The 21035-nt window shown below is 50.3% G+C and overlaps 1 protein-coding gene across 6 annotated transcripts in view; it reads right to left on the reverse strand.

Annotated features, from left to right (window-relative positions):
- Nucleotides 1-21035, reverse strand: part of Dpp6 (dipeptidyl peptidase like 6) — a 906096-nt gene continuing 885061 nt past the window's right edge. For 5 of the 6 annotated variants that reach the window (XM_087656307.1, XM_087656309.1, XM_087656310.1 and 2 more), the window contains exons 18-26: nt 16385-16483; nt 12843-12912; nt 11202-11396; nt 10088-10142; nt 6519-6630; nt 4953-5011; nt 4259-4331; nt 4090-4163; nt 1-1808 (exon numbers count right to left, since the gene is read on the reverse strand). In XM_087656307.1, the coding sequence (XP_087512433.1) occupies nt 1662-1808; nt 4090-4163; nt 4259-4331; nt 4953-5011; nt 6519-6630; nt 10088-10142; nt 11202-11396; nt 12843-12912; nt 16385-16483 (884 nt within the window). In that variant the 3' untranslated portion in view covers nt 1-1661. 6 annotated transcript variants of the gene reach the window in all.

Here is a 21035-nt window from a genome sequence, read left to right on the forward strand (position 1 = left end):
TGGTAAAATAATGTTTTATTCCATGGATGACAGACGCTACCATGCCACATCCCTGTGGCCCCCAACCCTTCTTGCAGCCAGAGTTGGCTCCCCTTTCAGGACTCCTGGGGCTTTGCCAAACCTGTCGAAGCAGTGAAAGCATATTCTGTCTGTCAGCACGAGGTCCCTCCTCGCCAATGGAAAGCCCCAGGAGGCAACTCTTCCAACCTAACCAGAACCAATGATCCAAGCTCATGTGGACAGAACCAAAGCCCCCAAACATCATCAACAACAAAAATAATCGACATGGACATGTCTCTGAGGACAGAGTTCCTGGGACAATGAAAACTGACATACGGGTCGTCAACGACCCCAAGAGGGAGTCATGGTGATCGGTATACTTCAAACTAGCACTTTTGGAGAGGCCAGGTCAGCCAGAGAGGTGTCTGCATGCAAGCTCAACACAAGGTTAGTGCCTCAGAGGGGGTGGGTTGCACAGATGCCAGACACATGTTTCTTGCTTTATATACAACGGAATAAAATATACATGGTGACAGGGGTCACATATCTGATTGGTGTGTATCTTACAGGGCTGATGAGGTTGGAGGAAACTCACCAACCTCATTATCAGAGCAGGAGGGAGGAGCCATCTCTGGGGCTGGTGCTGACAGGGAGTTCTCCCACACTGCCTGTGGGATACTCATGGCGTTGGCTTACTTGGCAAACCTAGGAGTGGAACCCAATATTCTGTCTTGTGGTTTTTAAGCAAATGTCACCTGAAAAGACTGAACAGCTGATTGAGGGGGAAGGGTAGCAGTTGTAAGGACACATGTGATGGGTAGTGGATCCAGAGGCGAGTCCTAGCGCCACTCAGGAGCCACCGATTGGCTTTCAGTGAGGGCTGCTGGGTGCTCTGTGCCCTTGGTGTCTGCAGTAACTCCCCCAGGTTTAACAGAGACAGTGGGTGTTCCAGAAAACTCTCTTTATCCAAACAAGCAACATGGCAAGTAAAACAACAAAAGACAGAAAGAAACTCAGAGTGAGACAGTCCAGGGTGGAGACGGTGGGGTATCCAGTTAAACCATAGAAAAACACAAAGCAGTTCTACAAGGTTAACCATGGGCAGAGCTATAGTCTTACTTTGTACATGAAAGACCTGTTTTTTGGGTGCAGATAGGAACAGTGGGGGCTTTTCTAACAACAGAGAGGGGCCAGGCACTGCAGAGACAACCATGCGGTCCGGTTCCCACAGCACAGCTCTGTCAGACAGGAAGCCAGACAGGACTCACAGGCGGGAACAGGAATGCAGTGTGTGAATGCAGAAGGTGGGTTTCAAGGCTACAGAGAGAAAGCTTGAACATAAGGGCCGGTTTTCTGGGTCTCAAAGTGTGCCCTCACTGTCATCTGTCCTTCACTTTGTCCCTTGGGGGAGGGACATGGGATGTGCCAGTCACTGGGGGCCAGGAATAGGCCATGCTGCTGAGACGGGGTTGTTCCAGGCTGACCCACTTCCACCTGGAGCTTGGCGCCCACCACCAAATGGCCTTCGGTATGGAGACACATGCTATGGAATGCCGGCACCTCCACTCCTACTGCCCTTGGAGGGAGGGTGGTGGTGGGGGATTCCTCAGTTGCATATTGTTGTAGAAAGAGCCATGTCTGTGTTTAGGTCTCAAGCGTGGTTAGTCCTCCTCCTCGTCCTCTTTCGCTGTGGCTGTAGGTAGCTTGTCCTGGATCCTGAAACATTCCACAAAGAATCCGATGATGGACCTGTACAGGTGCTGTTTGAGCGCCACGCTGTGAAAGTAGTGACTTTCATCTGGGTATATCTGCAAAGGGAGAAGAGAGAGGTTTTCATCTGGGTATATCTGCAAAGGGAGAAGAGAGAGGTTTTCATCTGGGTATATCTGCAAAGGGAGAAGAGAGAGGTTTTCATCTGGGTATATCTGCGAAGAGAGAAGAGAGCAGTTTCTCACCCATGCTTTGCTCTCCTTAAGAGACTAATTTGCTGGAGGCATGGAGGATATGCAGTGTAGGAAAAGCCAGGGCCCACACTCTGAAGTCTAGCTGCAGTGACCTTTGCAGCCCTAGCAGGTCATAGAACCTGATCGGTCTCCCCAAGAGCTCCTCCCTTGGCACCTTTCTTCCCTTCACCAAGGGCAGTGGGTATAGTAAGGATTGGGTGAGAAAACTCATTAAGCAGACTCTCTGGCCAGAGCTACTTATCCTAATTTACAACCTGAGGATAAAATTCGAGAGCTACAGGGACACACACACACACACACACACACACACACACACACACACACACGCATACAAATACAAAGAAGAGGGGAGGGAGGAAGAGAGGGGGAGAGAGAGAGAGGAGAGAGAGAGAGAGAGAGAGAGAGAGAGAGAGAGAGAGAGAGAGAGATATTGACAAACATACACAGACACACACAGACAAAGACCGACAAAGACAAAGGCTAAGGACAAGGAGACAGAGGCAGAAAGACTAAGAAAGACACATAGACAGAGACAGAGACAGAAACACAGAGATAGACAGACAGACAGATACAAACAGAAGACAGACAGACAGAGAAAAAACAGACTTCTGGCTAAAGTGGTTCTCTGAGAATGGGAATGAGCCCCAGGTCACCTCCTTCCTGGACCCTCACATGCAGACTTGGTGTACACTCACTGGGCTGTGTCTTGGGTCCAGGTAATGTGGGAAGGACAACTGAATGAAGTCTGGTTCAGAATGTTTTGTGAGAACTGAATACTACAGATACACCATGCAGACTGGTTCTTTTGTACATGGCCAGTGCAATGACATAGCCTAGCCTCTAGGTTAGCGCTGTGCTAATCCTGAATGCATGAGCATAGAAGCCAAGCCTGACTTGGAATCTTGCTTTTTCTCTGACCCAGTCTCATTCTGAATCCTGTATTCTTCTCATGCCTTTGAGGGTAACATCATCTTTTCTTTAAAATGCCTGGAATATGTATGTTTAACTCACAAGATGTACAGAAGGCAGTAAGGTAGCTTGCTGTGACTGCAAACTCTTGAGTCCTTGAGAGGGCATCTGTTGCGTTGCCTTGCATGGCCCCAGGTGAGTCCCTTTCTAGGCACAAGTGCCATTATGTGTATAGAGTGTACTCAACAAATCATGAGTGCATCGAAGCCTGGAATATAATGTAACCAAGCCCTCCACACCATTCAACAACCCTCAGGCCAAGGCCTCTTCCTAATTCAACCCACATACAAGGCTGCCACAGAGCAGTAGATGCTGAATGCACAGGCAGGGTGCTCTAACCAGACAGACACTGTCTGAGGGAGACAGTGTGGGGTTTGCCTCTGCATTTCCAAAGACGAAGAGGTTGTAGCTGTCTTATCAAAGGAACCAGAGGGCAAGAAGGACATGAGAACAGTTTCCTGTACCATCCCTATGCATCCCTGGGAGGAGGCAGGAATGGATACAGTGAAGTCTGCCTGGGTTTGGGCTTTGAGACAGATAGTTCTACTGCAGCCATAGTGGTAGGGGTGATTGGGTCGCACTCACAGGGGCCACCCATGCTGCACCTCAGGCCTACACCTACATTACACTGCTTGGGAGTGCATATGCTGGCTTGGCCTTTCTCACTACTTAGAAGAGGCTCGAGTGGAATGAATGGTGGTGACTTGTATAGAGAGCTGAGTTGCTGTCAGATGAAGGGGACTTAGGTGATCTGCTGTGGACCCCACTCAGCCCTGTACTGACGACAAGGACCTTCCTTTTTTTTTTTTTTTTTTTTTTTTGTTTTCTTTTCTTTTTCTCGGAGCTTGGGACCGAACCCAGGACCTTGTGCTTGCTAGGCAAGCGCTCTACCACTGAGCCAAATCCCCAACCCCCCTTCCTTTTTTAAAAAATATTTATTTTATGTATATGAGTACACTGTTGCTGTCTTCAGACACACCAGAAGAGGGCATCAGATCTCATTACAGATGGTTGTGAGCCACCATGTGGTTGCTGGGAATTGAACTCAGGACCTCTGGAAGAGCAGCCAGTGCTCTTAATCACTGAGCCATCTCTCCAGCCCCCGACAAGGGCCTCCTTGCTTTAAGTATTGAACCTAACAGGCAGCATTTCGTACCTGTAAGCTGTAATTGGCCTTTCCCTTGATTAGCTGCGTGATGAGCTCTGCTGTGTGCTGGAAATGGATTTTTTCTGTAGAAGAAAACAGAAGCAAACATTGGCCCAAGCTCACAGCACCACCAGGTGATCTTCAGCACAGGGGAGGGGGTGGGGGACTCTGTCCTCACCGTCAGCCGTAGCATGGATGATCAGGAACTGCTGGTCCTCCAGTGCTGACACTCTGTGTGCCAGCTTGGTCATCTGCATGTGTGGGACAGGGGGGCAGGGTTAGCTGAGGGATGGGGTCAGGGAGCAGGTGGGCAGTGGGAAGTGGAGGGAAATGCCAGGCCTCCCAGAGAAAAGGGGAAACATAGACTCCAGCATGGTAAACCAGCAACTCCCTTCAGGAGAAGGGGAAAGGAGACAAGCACAGGTGGCCTTGGAGGGCCATCCTGTCATCCTGCGACACTGAACAAGCTTGTCCCTCTATCCATGCAGAGTCCTGCCTGACCACAGGATGCTAGCCTTCTGCCTGTTCATAGCTTGAAACATGGTGGCTGGGCTGCAGTAAGAAGCATAGGTCACAGTTTACCCTGGCACAGGGGAACGGTCCTCGATGTGGGGATTGGGAGCCCCAACATCCTGAGGTTCCACAGGTTTTCTCATCTCTCGCCCCACCCATCAAAGCCAGAGGGCAGAAGAGCAGACCATATTAATCCAGTTCAAGGCAGTGGGAAGGTGATCCCAAGGTTTTGATGGTGGAGAGGAACAACCTTGGAAGGGGGAGTGGCTGGACGTGGGCAGGAGGAAGGGTGGGATGAAGCAGATTGCCCAGTGTCACTGGTTCCCTGCCTTACCAGATAGCAGGTGTGTCAAACATACCTCATACGCTCTGTTGTCGAGTCCATGGAGGCCAAGGTACCTCTCGGAAAATGCTGAGGCTGGACAGAGACAGAGGGAAGGGGTCATCTCTGGTCTCCAGGGCTCCATTGGGGCAGAACCCAAGTGGAAGGACTAAGGTTGCAGTACGGGGCCTTCTCCCTGCCACTGCCATGGCAAATGTTAGCCTTTTGTTTTGTTTTGTTTTGTCTTGAGACCAGGTCTCATTACTGCAGTTTTAGTAGGTTGGGAAACTGGATGTGCAAGCCAGAAGTCACCAGAATCCGCTTGTTTCTGCCTCCAGAGTACTAGGGTTTAAATCTATGCACCACCACTCTGGGCTTAAATTTTGGGTGTTAAAAGATAAATCTTCTGGGTCATGGCATAGGAGTCAAAACAGTGCGTGCATGTGTGTGTGTGTGTGTGTGTGTGTGTGTGTGTGTGTGTGTGATGCTTAAAATGTGTCATTTCTGGTGGGTTTCTCTAAGTCATCAGGTCTTGGTTCTGCACATAACTTGATGTGTGCCAGGTGACAGAGAAGGAGGGAGCCCCCATAGCACTGTTCTGCCAGGACAACCAGGGATAAAGGAAGAGCTCATCTCAGTGTCACAGGGTGTCAGTGTTTTGTGAGTTAGGAGGGCAATGAAAGGGACTTCCCAGTCGTGGTTCATCAAGCCCCAGGTGGGCTGGAGAGCTAGGCAGAGACAGTGTTTGCCTAGCATGCAGGAAGCCCTGGGTCCTATATTCAGCACTGAAAAAAAGGGTGGGTGTGGTTCAATTCATGCATATTTGAATCAAGCAGATTTGGAATAGCATGATTAAGAAATTAAGAAAGTCTCATTGAGTTTGAACAACCCAACACATAACACAACATTCTCACGAGAAGGTTATCAGGAATCGAAGCAGTAATGTTCTTATGGAAAGGCCAATGAAATTTGCACTAAAGCTGTCAACCTCTGGTTTATGAACCTCAGTGGCTGCTGGGCCAGTGCCCTACCCAACTCTGGCCTGATTCATGAGGCCTACAGGTACCAAGAAAGGGCCTATGATCCATAGGAGGCACCCAAAGAAGAGATCAGCTCCCACAGTACTCCGGTAGACCTGAGACAAGAAGGATCCAGGTTCTTGGCACCACTTAATATGGGGTCCCTTGGGGTTCCCAGCCTGGTGCCCTGGAGCCCTGAACAGGATATGTATTCTCAGAGTCACTTAGGCCTTTCTGTCCAGTATTGCTTGTCAAGCCACACACTGACAAAGAAAGGGACGGATGTCCAGAGAGGGGGACAGCTCATGGTCCAGGACTCTAACAGTGTACTCTGGGGCCATATCTGCCTGGGCAGATGGCTCCCTCTTACCCTAGGTGGTCGGACCACACAACAACGTCATCCTGACAACCTATCCCCCAGCTCTGGTCCTGCTCCTGGGAAGCTCCACTCTGCATACTGACTAGAGACTTCCCTCCTGCCCCAGGGGGTCAGCACGCACTGGCAGGGGGGTGCTTGCTGTTGGGCACAGCGATGATGGAGCCAGGCTGCGAGCTCAGCCCTGGGCCTTCTCAAGGCCATTTACCATAGAGTTTGAAGTCCGTTATCGGAGAGAGTGCAGAGCCGCAGGTGAAAGTCTGGCCTTGGTTTTCTCCCTTGGCTGGGAGGATGTAAGTACTCAGGTACCCACCATAATCCTAGGAGACACAAGAAGGAAGGAAAAGTGGCATGGAGTGGGGGTTACCCTCCCCAAGTCAGCAGGAAAGCGGCCCCAGGACAGGAAGGCCAGCCCTAACATGTGTGTTCATGCAGTTTTTTAAAAAAATTGAACTTTAAACATCCTTGTTGGGCAGTAAAAGAGACACTAAACAGCTTCCTGTGTGACACAGTCTCCCCTCTCAGGACCCAGTGCCCAGGGATCCAGGTTAATGTGCTAATGACAGAGATGCAACCCCTGCCTAGGGTGGTGACTAAGGAAGGCTGGTGTCCAGCACTGCAGTCCAGCTGACAGCCCGCTGTCCTTCCTGCTTCCTCATTTACAGCCAGTGCCTGTCTCTGTGATGTAACAGAAGGTGAACGGGGCCTCCTGGTGGGCTGGAGAAACAGGTGTCACTCAGGGCTTCATGAACCTTGTGTGTGTCTGCAGGCAGAGTGAGCCTTGGCACCCATGTGGCCTGATTGCTGGGCATGGGAACCCCAGCTTGTTCTCCTAGCTGAAGCTGTGCCCATCACTGTGTGGCTTCCCTTAAGTGTTAAGCCTGCCGAGAAGAGTCAAGGGGAAGGGATGGATGTGACACTTGTCTGAGCACAAATGGGCAGACAGAACCAGGGAACAGTGGAGGTTACAAAAGGTTTACATGACTGTCTATGTGGGTGTATGAGTGAGTGTGTGAGTGTGTGTGTGTGTGTGTGTGTGTGTGTGTGTGAGAGAGAGAGAGAGAGAGAGAGAGAGAGAGAGAGAGGTGAACATTTGTGAGCTTGTGTATATATGCGACCCTATAAGCAAAGAAACGTAAGAACATGTATGCAAGTGTGCATGTGTGCATGTATGTATGGGTATACAGCTGAAAATACAGTTGCATAGGTATGTATGTGTATCGCGAGCCTGTGTACTTATGTGAACATGTGAGCACATATGTGTATGAGTGTGTAAATGTCGATGTTGGATAAACATGTATGTGTGAGAGTAAGTACACATATGTAACTAAATGAATACATGTGCATGTGTATGCATGTGTGCAAACCTGGGTGTGCTGACATTGGCAACATGGAGTTTGGAGAACCTCACAATTGATGAAGCCTGGGTAACATCCACATCATGCCAATCTCCCCATTAGTTTGATAGTGTGTCCATGTTGTTATACTGTGCTGTGGTAGTGGTTTTTTTTCTTTTAAAGCAGGGCAGGAGAATCTTGTCAATATTTTAAAATAATAATGAAAGTTTTTCAGTTTTCTTTTCTCCTTCTTTCTTTCCCTCCTACTTTCTTTCTCTCCTTCTCTCCTCCCTCCTCCTCTTCCCCATTCTCCTACTTCTGTAGACAGGACTATTTAGCACAGGCTGCCCTGAACTCTCCTTCCTGCCCTGTAAGAGTCCCAAGGACAGGGTTAGAGATGTGCACACCACACCCGGAACATTACTTTCCAGGAAGTACCATTGCTTTGTCAATAGACTCTGCATGTTCCTGTAAACCCTTCTGGCCAGTGCTGGCAGGATACAAGTCACAGATGTCCTCTTGTCCGTGGGGAACAGCTACTTCTGCACAGGGTTCTCTGGCTCTGAGCCCTCTCATTGTGGAAGGAAGGGATACATATAGCTAAGTGGCAGGAAGACTCATGAGGAAACAAAAGGAAAGGCCACAGAAAGCTGAAGTACTGAAAGGATCGATGGCACCCAGGACCATACCGTGCAATAATAGTAATAAAAAGTTGATGGTTCATGGGACAGAAGGGAAGTGAGAACCCAAGTTGGAGGCGCAGAAAGCCTCTGTTTAAGACATGCTTGAACAAAGCAAAACAAACCCCAGACAGACCCAGGCTACTCAGTGAAGTGTGGCCTCACTCAACAGAGCTGGGAAGGATAGATTCAAGGCTGGGGATGGGGCGGGGTGGGGGATGGATGGCATCGGTAGGTACATGGTGCCTCTCCACATGACATGCTTGGCTGCCTGTGTACTCAGTGGGCTACACTCTGGTAAAGCCCACTGACATCTAGATGACCCTGTGGCCAGAGACAGTGACATGGTCCCAGTGAGCAGGACTGTCTGAGGCAGAGGAAAAAGGCCAGGCTAGCTCACCTTCGAGCTGGACACTAGTGTGTGTTTGGACAAAGTGAAGCTTAATAAAGACACAGGTTCTGACTCCCTCACTTCTACCACCAGGGTGTTGGGGAGTCAGTGTGTGAGGGCTAAGGGGTGTGGTGGGTATTGACCCTCAAATAAGTTTATCAGTGATTCAGCTGGCTCTGGGCTCCACACAGGCATTGAGTGTCTAGAACAAGCCTTGGGGCAATCTCCAGGCTCTGTTCTATCTCTGAGCCAAGAAGAGAGTCCACTGGAGCCTCTCTCGGTGGCCTCACTTCTGCAGGTTCAGATAAAATGACTCTAAAGCTCATGTTTTAAGCATCAGCCCCCAACTAGTAATACTCTTCTGGGATACCATGGAACCTTTTAGACATGAGTCTAACTGGCAGGCACTGGGCCATGAGTATCTTCTTTAAAGAAGAAGGGATCCTGGGGTCCTAGCACAGTTTAGATGCAAAGCCACAGCCAACCTTCTGGCCTCAGTCTCTCTGTTTTCTCTTCTTCCTGACCCTTACTCCAGACATATAACTCTAGCTCTCACTACCATGGCTGCCATGGCTTCCCCAACATAGAAACCAACAGAAATCATTTCTCCCTCAAGCTGCTTTTTGTCAGGTAGTTTTGTTTGGTGAAAGCCAGGAACAAAGTAATTCAGTAGTGGTGGGCTCTGTTGGGCTTATTTCTGGAGTCTCCCATGCAATGCTGTCAGGCCCCAGTATACAATGCTCCCTAGTCTGTAGTATGTATTCTGATGCTGACTGCTGGGTTCCCCTGAAGGGGCTGTGCTGGGGGCCAGGGGGAGGGGCCAGGAGGTGCAGGAGGGGTTTCCAGTCTAGGTTGTATAAAGAGGGGAGGGTGGTCTACTAGGCCACACAAGTGGCCCTTGGAGACCTGATTCCAATCATTGGGCCTCCATGACAGCCCATAGGGGCCAGCCCAAGCCACATGATGAACTGCCGGGTTGGAAACGGCTGTGCTTCAGCCGTGGGGAACCCACAGCCTTCCTTCCATCAGAGAAAACATGAGGATTAGTGTGGCTGTACACAGACAGAGCTCCACACCCTGGGTCCTGTTCCTTCCTCTCCCGGAGTATCCATCAGAGCTTGCCAGGCTCCACAGGGAATTAGTGAAGAGTTCAGTGGAGCTCTCTGACAAGATCCTGGCCTATTTCCTCCTTTCAGGCAATGTGACGAAGACAGAAGATAAGCTCTCCCCACAAAGCCACAGTCACTAACCCTTCCTCTTTTCTCTCCCTCCCCCAAGGCCACAGGTGATCTCAAAAGGCTCACAAGGAGGCTTACATGGCTCTGTGCTCGGGGACTCATATGCCCAGGCTGGAGACAGCATGACTCACCTTCCCAAACACAGCTACCCGAGTCTTGTCAATGTACTGCTCCTTCAGCATGGTTCTGCAGGGAGAGGGGAGAAAGGAAGAGAGCTTCTGTGAGCCTCCTCTGTAGCCCGTGGTCTACAGAGCTATATTGATGATCGCTAGCATGCGTGAAGAACTTCTTCAAATTAGGAAGGATCTTGGGATTCTATTTTTTTTTTTTTTTTTTTTTTTTTTTTTGGAGCTGGGGACCGAACCCAGGGCCTTGCGCTTGCTAGGCAAGCGCTCTACCACTGAGCCAAATCCCCAACCATCTTGGGATTCTATATGCAGTTGCTTATTGATTTTATTTATGTGGTGCTCACTGTGTATTTACACTCTGAATGTATAGCACCCTTGTGAGGCTTCTGGAGAAACTGCCAGGTGATAGCTGAAACATCGGAAGCACCAGAGTCCTTTTGACTCGTCCCTTGCATTCCCTGCCATCTTCTCTTCTACAATATGGTGCTGGGTTATGTGACTGTCCTTATGCAGGGGACTTTACACCCATCACATGGGCTCCAAGAGTATATGAGCAAGCAGAGGACATTCAGAGCTAGAGAGCTTCAGGGATTTACTGAGATGGGCTGGTGTCAACCTTCTCCTTCCACAAAGAAAATCTGCCCTTAGATCTGATGGTGCCAAGCCTTAGAACTATTGCTGGGCTCTTGCTCTCTGAGCTCCTGGGTTGAGAAGTGACATCAATGATGTTTTTCTAGAACATGTTTGCTGTTGTCTTTGCTCAGCTGGAGAGCTCACTCCTTGCTTTTAGAGAATGAGAGAAAAACAGCCCTTATTTTTTTATCCCTGAGCTCCGAGGAAGGGGCTCCAGGGACTACATGCTCATGGGTTCCATCCAAAGAACTTGGGATGTTTTCCCTGGCTTCTCCATGACAGGGAGGAGTCAGTGGGCCTCACTGTCAGATGGGATGAGGTAAGAGCAGAAGACAGGGAAGGGAACAGGGCTTTGTGAGTGCAAGCACGAGATATGTGTGGACAGCAGCAGCAGCCAGCCTGCCCCAGGTGCAGCCCCCGCTGAGACACAGCATCCTCTCCACCTTCCCTGCCCCACCCCTGCCCAGCCAGCATGGCTGCTCACCTCACAGCTTCCATCTGGTCCTTCTCCTCCAGGAAGCCTAGCCGCCTCCGTACTTCGTGCAAGAGCTTGGTTCCCTGAAAGCCGCTGCCTCGGCCGTCACACTTGACCACCACTGCTCCATGGCTGCTCACCAACACTGTCTCCCAGGTCACTTCAAACCTCTCTGACACGCTCTGACTCCCTGGAGTACCATCCCTAGAAGAGGTAGGTTCTCAGTGTGCGGCATGGTGGCTGGCAAACAGCGCATCTGAGGAGCTTTCTCATGGGCAGCTGTGTCTTTCTCTTCCCCTGGTGCCCTGTGTTTGCTCCTGAGCCTCTGGTTCTGCTGTCTAGGGTGGGTGAGCTGCTCATACCCCTCAGCAAATCCTATGGCACCACATGCATGTAGGCCAGAGGCCAACTCTGGTGTTATTCCTCGGGCACTACATGACTTGTTTTGTGCTCTTGGGGTCTTTCACTGGCCAGGAACTCAAGCACATGGGCTAGGCTGGCCTAGCTGAGAGGTCCAGGGACAATCCCACTCTCTTCCTGAGGCCTGGGATTATGCAGCATGTCACCATACCTTACATTTTAAAAATATAATTTCTGGGGATGGAACTCAGGCCCTTGATTGGTGTATCAAGCACTTTAGCTATGTCCCCTGAACTTTGGTGAGCATTTCCAACATGGTGAAGCTCTTCCTGCTTGCTTGGGGTTTGATCTGCTCCCACTCCAATGCCTGTCACCTGAGTGCCCAAGATGCGGGATTCCTCCAGCTGCTCCTTGGTTTAGAAAGTTTCTTTATGGTTAAGTTGGAAGAAACAACACCCAGGCTGGCCCAGTGACTTCCCCACTTTCTCCGGGAGCTCTCACTGTGGGGGAGGGGCACTGGACTTGGCTCTTTCCTTCTCCTCTAAGGACACCATGCTGTGGCTTCGAAGCCCTTCCAGTGGGAATTTACACCATGGGAAGCAGCCCATGCTGTGGACAGGTTCAGGACAGACGGGTGTGTGGGGGCGGGGGGAGGCACTCTTGTGTCACTATTATGTATCAGTTAAGGGCGAGGGTGTGTTCGGAGAACTGCACCTTTGGGACACGCTGGTGTGTAAATATCAAACTGAGCTATATGAAGATGTCACTAGATGATACGATCTTATGGGGCCATGATTTTATATACTTGTTAAGGCCAGAAATGTTCTCACAATCTCTCTACAATGATAAAAACACACCACTGGTATCTGGGGCCCCCCACTGTGCTGCTACCTCTAGGGGTCTTCAGCAACTACAGGGAAAGTCTGTCCTTTGCTGACAAGCCAATCTGTCTTAAGAACTAAACAGATAACATCATCTACCCTACTTCTCCCCCTAAGAAAGAAGAAGTTCCCTCTTCTTGTACTGATGAGTCTTAAGAAGGCATGTGGAGAGAGAGAGAGAGAGAGAGAGAGAGAGAGAGACAGAGACAGAGACAGAGACAGAGACAGAGACAGAGACAGAGACAAGAGAGAGAGAAGACAGAGAGAGAGAGGAGAGAGAGAGAGAGAAAGAGGGAAGGAGAAAGGAAGGAAGAGAGAAAGAGAGGGGGAGAGAGGGAGAGAAAAAGAAAGGAAGGAAGGAAGAAAAGAAGGAAGGAAGGAAAGAAGAGAGAGAGACAGTCATACTTACACCACGAGCAATAAAGGGTAGTGGGCTGTGTCAGTGAAGGTGGCCGGCTTCAAGATTTGCATTGGCAAGCCTGGGGAAAGGGAAAATATAGGCAGGTCAGGGGCAGCTGGGGCAGGAGACTGACGAGTGTGTGCCCTGGTTCTGTTTCTTCATTTCTGTGGATGCCGTGTGGGAGGGAAAGGTAGGAAGTCTACAGAGGGAGCGTATACAATAACTTCTTGTGGGCCTTTGGGCATGTCACCGGCTTTGTGGCTATCTCTGGACTGGAGCTCAAACTTCACCTTACACAAGAAGAGTGTGAATCTCCTCAGGTCCCATAGGTACCTGCTGATGGCAGAATTCCACATAGAAAGCCACTAAAGGCCAGCTTCACCATGTACTGGGGTGGATAGGTTTACCTTTCATCTTATGTGTATGGGTAGGTGTTTCGCTTGCATAGATGCCTGGTGCCTACAGAGGCCGGAAAAGGGCGTTCAGAGGTTGGAACCTCTGAAACTTACAGCTGTGAACTGCCCTGTGGTGTTGGTAATTGAACCTGGATCTTCTGGGAGAGAGTCAGTGCTTTTAACTGCCGAGCCAGCTCCACAACCCAAGTGGGTGACATGCTCAGGTGAGAGCATACTCAACTGACCTGCTAGACCCTCAAGGACAGAACCCTAGGGGAGGAGTCAGGATAGCTGTGCTCCTATGGCCACTGAGGTTTGGTCATTGGTGTCATGAGATGGATGGGCAGGGATGGTAAGAATCAAACCTCAGGAAATTACCCCACAGCTCTTTCTTTGTTCATCCCATCTCTACAGCAAGCCTTCCTGCTGCCGCGGGAATGTGTTTATTGAGAGTAACTGCACGCCAGATTACCAGAGGCCTGGCAATTAAATGGGAATTAGTGGCTTTCTAGTGCAGTGACTGTAGACACACCCCAGCCCTGGCAGCCCTCTGAAGACTCACCCCAGTTCCAGCATCCCTCTGAAGACTCACCCCAGCCCTGGCAGCCCTCTGAAGACTCACCCCAGTTCCAGCAGCCCTCTGAAGACTCACCCCAGCCCTGGCAGCCCTCTGAAGACTCACCCCAGTCCCCCCAGCCCTCTGAAGACTCACCCCAGCCCTGGCAGCCCTCTGAAGACTCACCCCAGTCCCCCCAGCCCTCTGAAGACTCACCCCAGTCCCCCCAGCCCTCTGAAGACTCACCCCAGCCCTGGCAGCCCTCTGAAGACTCACCCCAGCCCTGGCAGCCCTCTGAAGACTCACCCCAGCCCTGGCAGCCCTCTGAAGACTCACCCCAGTCCCCCCAGCCCTCTGAAGACTCACCCCAGCCCTGGCAGCCGGCTCTGAAACAACCTTTCATTATTGACCCAGCCCGATTGCTAATGGCTTGCAAATTGAATCTGTGGCCCAGGGACTGGCAGAGAGGCAGGCATTGCAGGGTATCACAGAGATATCTACAATGCATGATGTGGTTACACTGCAGGGTGGACCTTGAGAAGAAGCTGCAAGTCTAAAGAATGCACTGAGAGAGCTGTTCTGACCACCACCTACTTTCTCAGAAGGCTTGTCTAGCAGCACAAATAAAAATCAAAACTGTCAACGGGTCTCCAGAAGGGGTCAACATTTGCTCCAAAGGCTGGCTTCCCAGCGTCCTGCCTTGGCAGATATGGTGGCCTTCCCTGGTTCCCTCTCCTGTTACAGTGCTGGGGAGGCCTGGGAGCAGGGCTGGGTGTTAGTGATGTCCTGTGGGCCCTTTGTGGCTTTCCTAAGGAAGGTGAAGGAGATGGGGTGACAGCAGTAGGCAGAGTAATGAGGAGTTGGGGGTTTTGGGAGCTGCAAAGAACAGGAACCCTCACAGGGAGGTGAGTCACCCTGGCACCCGGCTGCAAAAGCCTAGAGCACGGACATGTTTCAGCAGGGCACCGTGGCATGTTGGAGACAATATTCAGAGCATAAACGCAGTTCTTGGTCAGAGTAGATTGTGACGTTCTCAGGCAACAATTTTTAAAACTCTTCTCTCTCCCGAGACCCTCCTTCATTTCTTCCCTTGGTCCCTTCTCAGAGCAGTGACAAGAGGAGGCCTCTGATCTGGGGTGGGTTGGAGGGAGGTGAACTCACAGCCCAGCCTGTTTCCACATGTGACTGACTCCAGAGGTGGATGGAGCTGGCCATCAGGGACAACACAAGCATATGTGGACATAGTGCGATCGCACATAATTTGATAGGGACCTGGGGTGCTTTGGAGAGTGTCTGGGGTGGATCATATGTGTTGGTGCATTGCTGTTGCGTCCTGTCTCACTTAGGTCCTGTGAGAGGGGAGTCCACAGTGGCCTCCCTAAAGCATGCTCATTCTTGCCTAAGCTGTGTTCTGGATGGTGCTCTGATGTCTAAGTCAACCCCAGGCCCACAGAAGGGACAGTTTATAACCCATGATTCCGTGCAGGCACCCTTCCTACACAACTTGGCTCATTCTCTGTTCTCTGAACACCCACACCATTTGCTTTCTGTTGTAAATGAATTGTCCCACTGTGTTCACTGTGTGGTCCTACTGTGTGGTCCCACTGTGCCACTTGGGGGGTCCTTGCTTCCTGCTCCTGGAAGTGCACAGCCTGCAGGTGGCTGCATCATCTCTAGGCTGCAGAGCAGAAGGGTATATATACATGCCAACAGTCCAGTGCCCAGACTACCTACAAGCACAGCAGATGCAGGAATCTTGGAGATGGCTCTAGAAGGCACTCATAAGGCATACAGCCAGTGAGTCTTGTCTGCTTTCCCTAAGCCTGGCCACCCTTGCCTCTGGAAACAGAGCTTTTCCAGTGACTATGGATCAGACAGAGTCCTCCCAGGAACTGAAGCCTGCCCATGACTGCAGAAATGATGCCAAGAGGGATATGAATGCAGGATGTTAGGTACCTCTGAACTCTGGGGATCTAAGAACTAAGCAATGCTGTGCCCATTTGCTAGAGAACCTAGACAGGAGAAGAAAGGAGATGAGGCTTCCTGGACACTGGACTTTTTCTAAGGTTAAGGACAGTGGGCAGCTACGATGCCAGGGTCAGCCACATTGAACTGGGTTGCACATGAGGTTTTGGTAACTTCCTAGCTGCTGCAAGCCCGTTTCAGCAAACAGGCTGGATCTCGGTCTGGTGCAGAGGCAGCCGTCCTGAACTGAGGCAGTGGCTGGAGTGTGAAAGAAGAGAGGCAGGAGGAGGTCAGTGTCAGGGAGCCTCGGACAGTGCTGACACCCTCAGGATACATTTCTCCAGTTACAAGGACACTTCCCATCAGCCCACAGCAAGCACAGAGGTAGGATACTGGGCATGGAAGACAGCACAGTACAGAGGACAGAGGTGTTCTCCCATACATGGTGATCAGAAGAGAGGTTCTGTCCTGCCCTCTACAGGAGAGGAATCATGAACTCTGTTTTTTGCTGTCACCGGATCATCTTGAGGTTGGGCATAGTGAGCTGAGGTAGGGTGGTTACCAGGTAGGGAGGCACTGGGTAGAGCTGGAGCCTCCACGGTTGACCTTTCAAAGGGCAGAAAAGCAGAACTTACTGTAATCTTCCACTTCAATTTTCCGGTATTCAATTTTAGGCATCTGCCGATCGTTGATGGCTTTCTGCACTTGCTCATTTGCTTCCAAGTCAAACATTCCTAGAAATGGGGAAAGAACACGTTGGATTCTGGGGTCTAGATGGGCTTGGGAGTCCTCACAGGCCTCCTACACTGCTTCCCAGAAGCAGCTCTGTGGGTTGCTTGCTGCTGTACAGATCGATAAGAGGAGATATCAACAGCTCATTCAAGACCTGGGGCCCTAAAATCAAATCAGGAACACGGGCTTGTCAGAGATCTCTACGCCCCATCTGTCTACCTCCTTTGCCATACACGTCTGTTTTCAGTGTGGCGCTGGTGTGATCCATTATAAGTCTGTTGGGTTCAAGAAAAGCAATACCACTTATCTGGAGGAGGAGAGAGCCACAATGACAAGTCAACGTCAGCAGAGAGGACACCAGACTGTAGCCTCACCACCATCCCCAGATTTCTTACTTTAACCTATAAGTTATCTGGTCTTTAGAGATTGGAGTTGGTGACCATGGTCACAGATAGCAATGTCCCAAGAGCAATGTTTTGCACTTCAAGGGCCTACCCTCCCTCGTGCAGGTGCTTAGGGTGACTGTGTTGTGGCTTCTCTGCATGGTTCTTCATTTTCAGGTTACGACACACAAATACCACCTCAGAAATTGGTTCGCTGGAAGGGAGGAAGCCCATTTTGCTCACCTGCTGAAATGGCTGTGCGACCCCATTTCATCATCTCATAAATAATAAATACACAGGACTTCCTTTTCTTTCTTTAAGGTTTCATATAGGGTTGGAAAAGCGAACTGTTTTCAAGGGACTCTGCCTTTAGCTTGTCCAATTCCCTGGAAGGCTAGGATTGGAAAATGTTTTAAAGTCATGGTGCTATGAAGAATGCTAGGGTCTTTCATGAGCCCTTGAAAACAAAACCATCACACAGTCATGTTTCTTGAAGGCATCAGAGGTTAACCCATGGCTGCTGTGGGTAACGCAGCATTGTGTGACTCCAGGATCTCCACCATCTGTGGGAGCGGGGATGGTGTACTTCTGGAAGGGTGGGGTGGGGGAGATCCTGTGCCTGTGATGCGCTGATAAGCAGCTGAAAATGATTGGCAAGCTACCAACTTAGTTGCCATGGTTACACATGGTCATCCAGCTCCAGCTTTCACTTAGACATTAGCCAACCTGGCTCCTGCCTGAAGCTCCTCCAACCCCTGGTTCCCTGTGTGTCCTTTTGCTATCCTCCCAAGACAGTCACAGATGGATCAGGACTGAGAGGCACTCCAGGGGTTTCAGGAATCCAATGCTCTGTGAGGTATTTGAGAAAACCGAGGGGTGGCTGTTAACCATTCCCTGTCCCATGTGTGACTTCAACAATACAATGGAAAACAAATATCCAACAAATTGATCGTAGAGTCTTTGGCACTTGAAAGACTAATTGCACATGGAAGCTAACGTTCGGTGAATGCTGGGATTCTGACTTGGTTCACTGATAGTCCCAGATCCAAGCTTAGTGTAAGAATCCTAACTTCAGATGTCATCTCAACGCTTCAGCTCATGGAGGTCCCATATAACCCTTGTGCTGTCTGGGTTTATGGCAACTTGATACAAGTCAGCATCACGTGGGAATAGGGAGCCTCAGTTGAGAGAATGCCTTTATAAAACTGGCCTTCTGTAGGTCCGCAGTGCATTTTCGTGATCGATCATTGGTATGGGAGGGCCCAACTCCTTGTGGGTGGTGCCATCCCTTGGCTGGTGGTACTGGGTTCTGTAGAAAGTAGGCTGAGTACTTCGTGAGGAGCAAGCCAGTAAGCACCCCCCGGCCCCTGGCCTCTGCCTCAGTCTTTCCCTGCAGGTTCCTGCCTGGGCTAACGTAGATGAGCTATAAGATGAAATAAGCCCTCTCCTCCCCGAGCTGCTTTTGGTCACGGCATTTCATCACAGTTCCAGCTAAGACAACCAGGGAGGAACCTTCCATGGTTAGCACGCTGCCTGAGTGTGTGATTGTTCTAAGTGCAGCGTGGGGAAGGGACCTGGCTGTGTTCAGCGGATGGAGGTGACATGGCTGCAAACGTGGGAGCTCAGGGGTATCAGCGCAATCGGCAAAGAGGAGTGCATCGACCTCACTCAGCTTGTGCCACCAGGGCCCTATGGAACTTCCTCTGTGTGAGTGGGTCGGTGCCCGGAGCCTCTTGCAATTGGCTCAACTCTCCTTGAATGTAATTCACATGAGCTGGCTCTAAATGCCGCTCTGCAATCTTACACGCTATTCTGGAGGGAGCGGATCAAACTGGGAATCACAAATATGCGTGGTTGCCCACCCAGCCAGGCTTTCCTAGAGCGAGTGCAGAGCTAGCTAAATGCCCATCACCCACATCTAGCCCTGTCAGTCTGGCCTTGTGTGGGGCGTAGCAACTTCTAATCGCTCAGCGACTATTCAGGCTGCCTTTGAATAGCTTGCTCCTCTCTATTGAAATCCCACCTTCTGCAGAAGAGCACCAAAGCAACAGACTATTAAATTTAGTTAAATATTAGATTTCTCATTTAATGATTGCCCACACAACTGGGTTTATCAGCAGAGAACTGGCGGTCTCACAGGGGAGTTGAGTTAAGCTAGTTTATTTGTTCCCCTAATTGCATTCAAAGAGGGCAGGAGCTCAGAGGAGATATAAGAAAAGATCGGTATGTTCCCTGAGGACTCTGCTTTTGACTTCGGGGCAGCAGGGACCTCCAGGCTGCAGCACACACATGTCCACTCCTTAATTAAATGTGAGCCCCTCTAATATTTGGTGGAATTAGCTGTTATCAGATCTGGACACAGAGAGCCCACAGAGACAAATGCCGACTCAGGAAGCCACTCCCCTGGCTGTGTGGCCTGCAGGCTGTTCCCATGTGGCTCTGGGGCTTGGAGCAATCGCTGGCTCTGCCGAGTCATTGGAAATTATGGGCAAATTGCAGTGGAAACCATAAGCAACTGACCTAGAGGGGAAAGGGCTTCCTGGCCCTTAGGTTCGGTTTCTTTCCTGTGGACGTTTGACACTCCAGGCTGTGTGAACAGATGTCCACACTGTTCTCTAGTAGCTCTGTGCTGTGTGGGCATCCGATGGTCAGGCAGTACCGTTTCCTCCCCCACTGGCTTTTTTTTTATTGCTTTCCCATGCATTATTCTTCCTTGTGCTTGCTCTTTGTGGCAGAGACCATCCATCAACTGTGGGGCTACATCCCTCGGTTAACTCAAAGAACAGACCCAGAAGTATAAAGACATCTCAGTTAGACCTCTCTTTACTCTGAGTCCTTTTTCCTTGTTACATCCAGCTTGACAGTTTGTGGTGCAGGGTGATTGTTCTTTTGGGCCATATCTCCTCTCCTCGATTCTCTGGCTAGACACTGAGCATCTAGAAGGCAGGGTCAGATGAGTGGTCTTATCTCCAGACTCCAGCAGCATGCTGGACATCATGATGAGGGCTGTGTGTGTCTAACAACTAGGGGTACTATGTTCATGGAGGGTGATACTGTGTTTGGCACACTGGTCAGCTGCTGGTGCTCCATGCCCTCTGAGAGGTGTTTGCAGGAAGTGAGGTCTCTCCTGACTCTCTCTGTAGGCATCCCTGAGGGTATGAGTACCATCACCTGGCTTATTCTCCATTTGGTGTATGTTATGTGCCAATTTGTCTAGCTAAGATTCTATGCTAAGACCTCACACAAAGCTGGCCATTTCCCCTTCCCAGAAGGTTGCCATGTGCACCTCTGTGGTTCAGAAGACTTTTCACAGCCAACAGAAGGTTTTGTGGCGTTGATTTGGAGGTCTCTGGCCAGCGTGTTTGTTCCCACACCATTTCCCATCAAGACTTCACACACAGGATAACAGACTTCTGAGTGCCTTATCTCTTCTTGGCCCCCTTGCCAGCCGGTGGGCTCCACACTGAGGACTTGGAGCCACCAAGTCTGGGTTAACCTAGACAATTCATGGTGATGGGCAAGGACTCCCTGCCAACATAGAAGGTGTCTAGCCCTTTGGCCAACAAAGCAGCCAATGGACCCGACTAAGCTTGAAATAAATACACCTCTGATTGTTATCCTTAGATAACAACTGCCATTGTTTTGGTGTATAACCTGGAAGGAGTTAAAAAAAAATAGAGGGAGCTGGAGAGATGGCTCAAAGGTTAAGAGCAGTGGCTGCTCTTCCAGAGGATTCTCAGCACCCACACAGGGCTCACAAGTATAACTCCTACTCCAGCGGAGCCAGTGATCCAGTGCCCTCTTCTGGCCTCTGAAGGCACCAAGCATCCAAGTGAGGTGCGGATTCATATGCAGAATAAATGCATGCATGCACACACACGCATCCACACAGACAACAAAATAAAAATAAGCAGTGGAGTTATTATAGCTCTTCTCATCTGTCTATTCCAATGTTTTAGGATACCCTCAAAACCTAGAGGGCCCAGTTAACACAGAAGCAGGAGAATGTGCACACCCTCTCACCACTGTTCAGGGATTAGGAAGGGGTGCCCATTCATACACCACAGCTGCACTGCTGGAGGAGATCACCCCTCTTATACCGAATGGTGGTGGCAGTATGTGGTGTGTTCTGCTGCTTTCTGTGGGCATGTGACAGTTCAGTGTGACCTTA

This window comes from Rattus norvegicus, chromosome 4, assembly GCF_021556685.1.
Source record: "Rattus norvegicus strain SHRSP/BbbUtx chromosome 4, alternate assembly SHRSP_T2T, whole genome shotgun sequence".
NCBI lineage: Eukaryota > Metazoa > Chordata > Mammalia > Rodentia > Muridae > Rattus > Rattus norvegicus.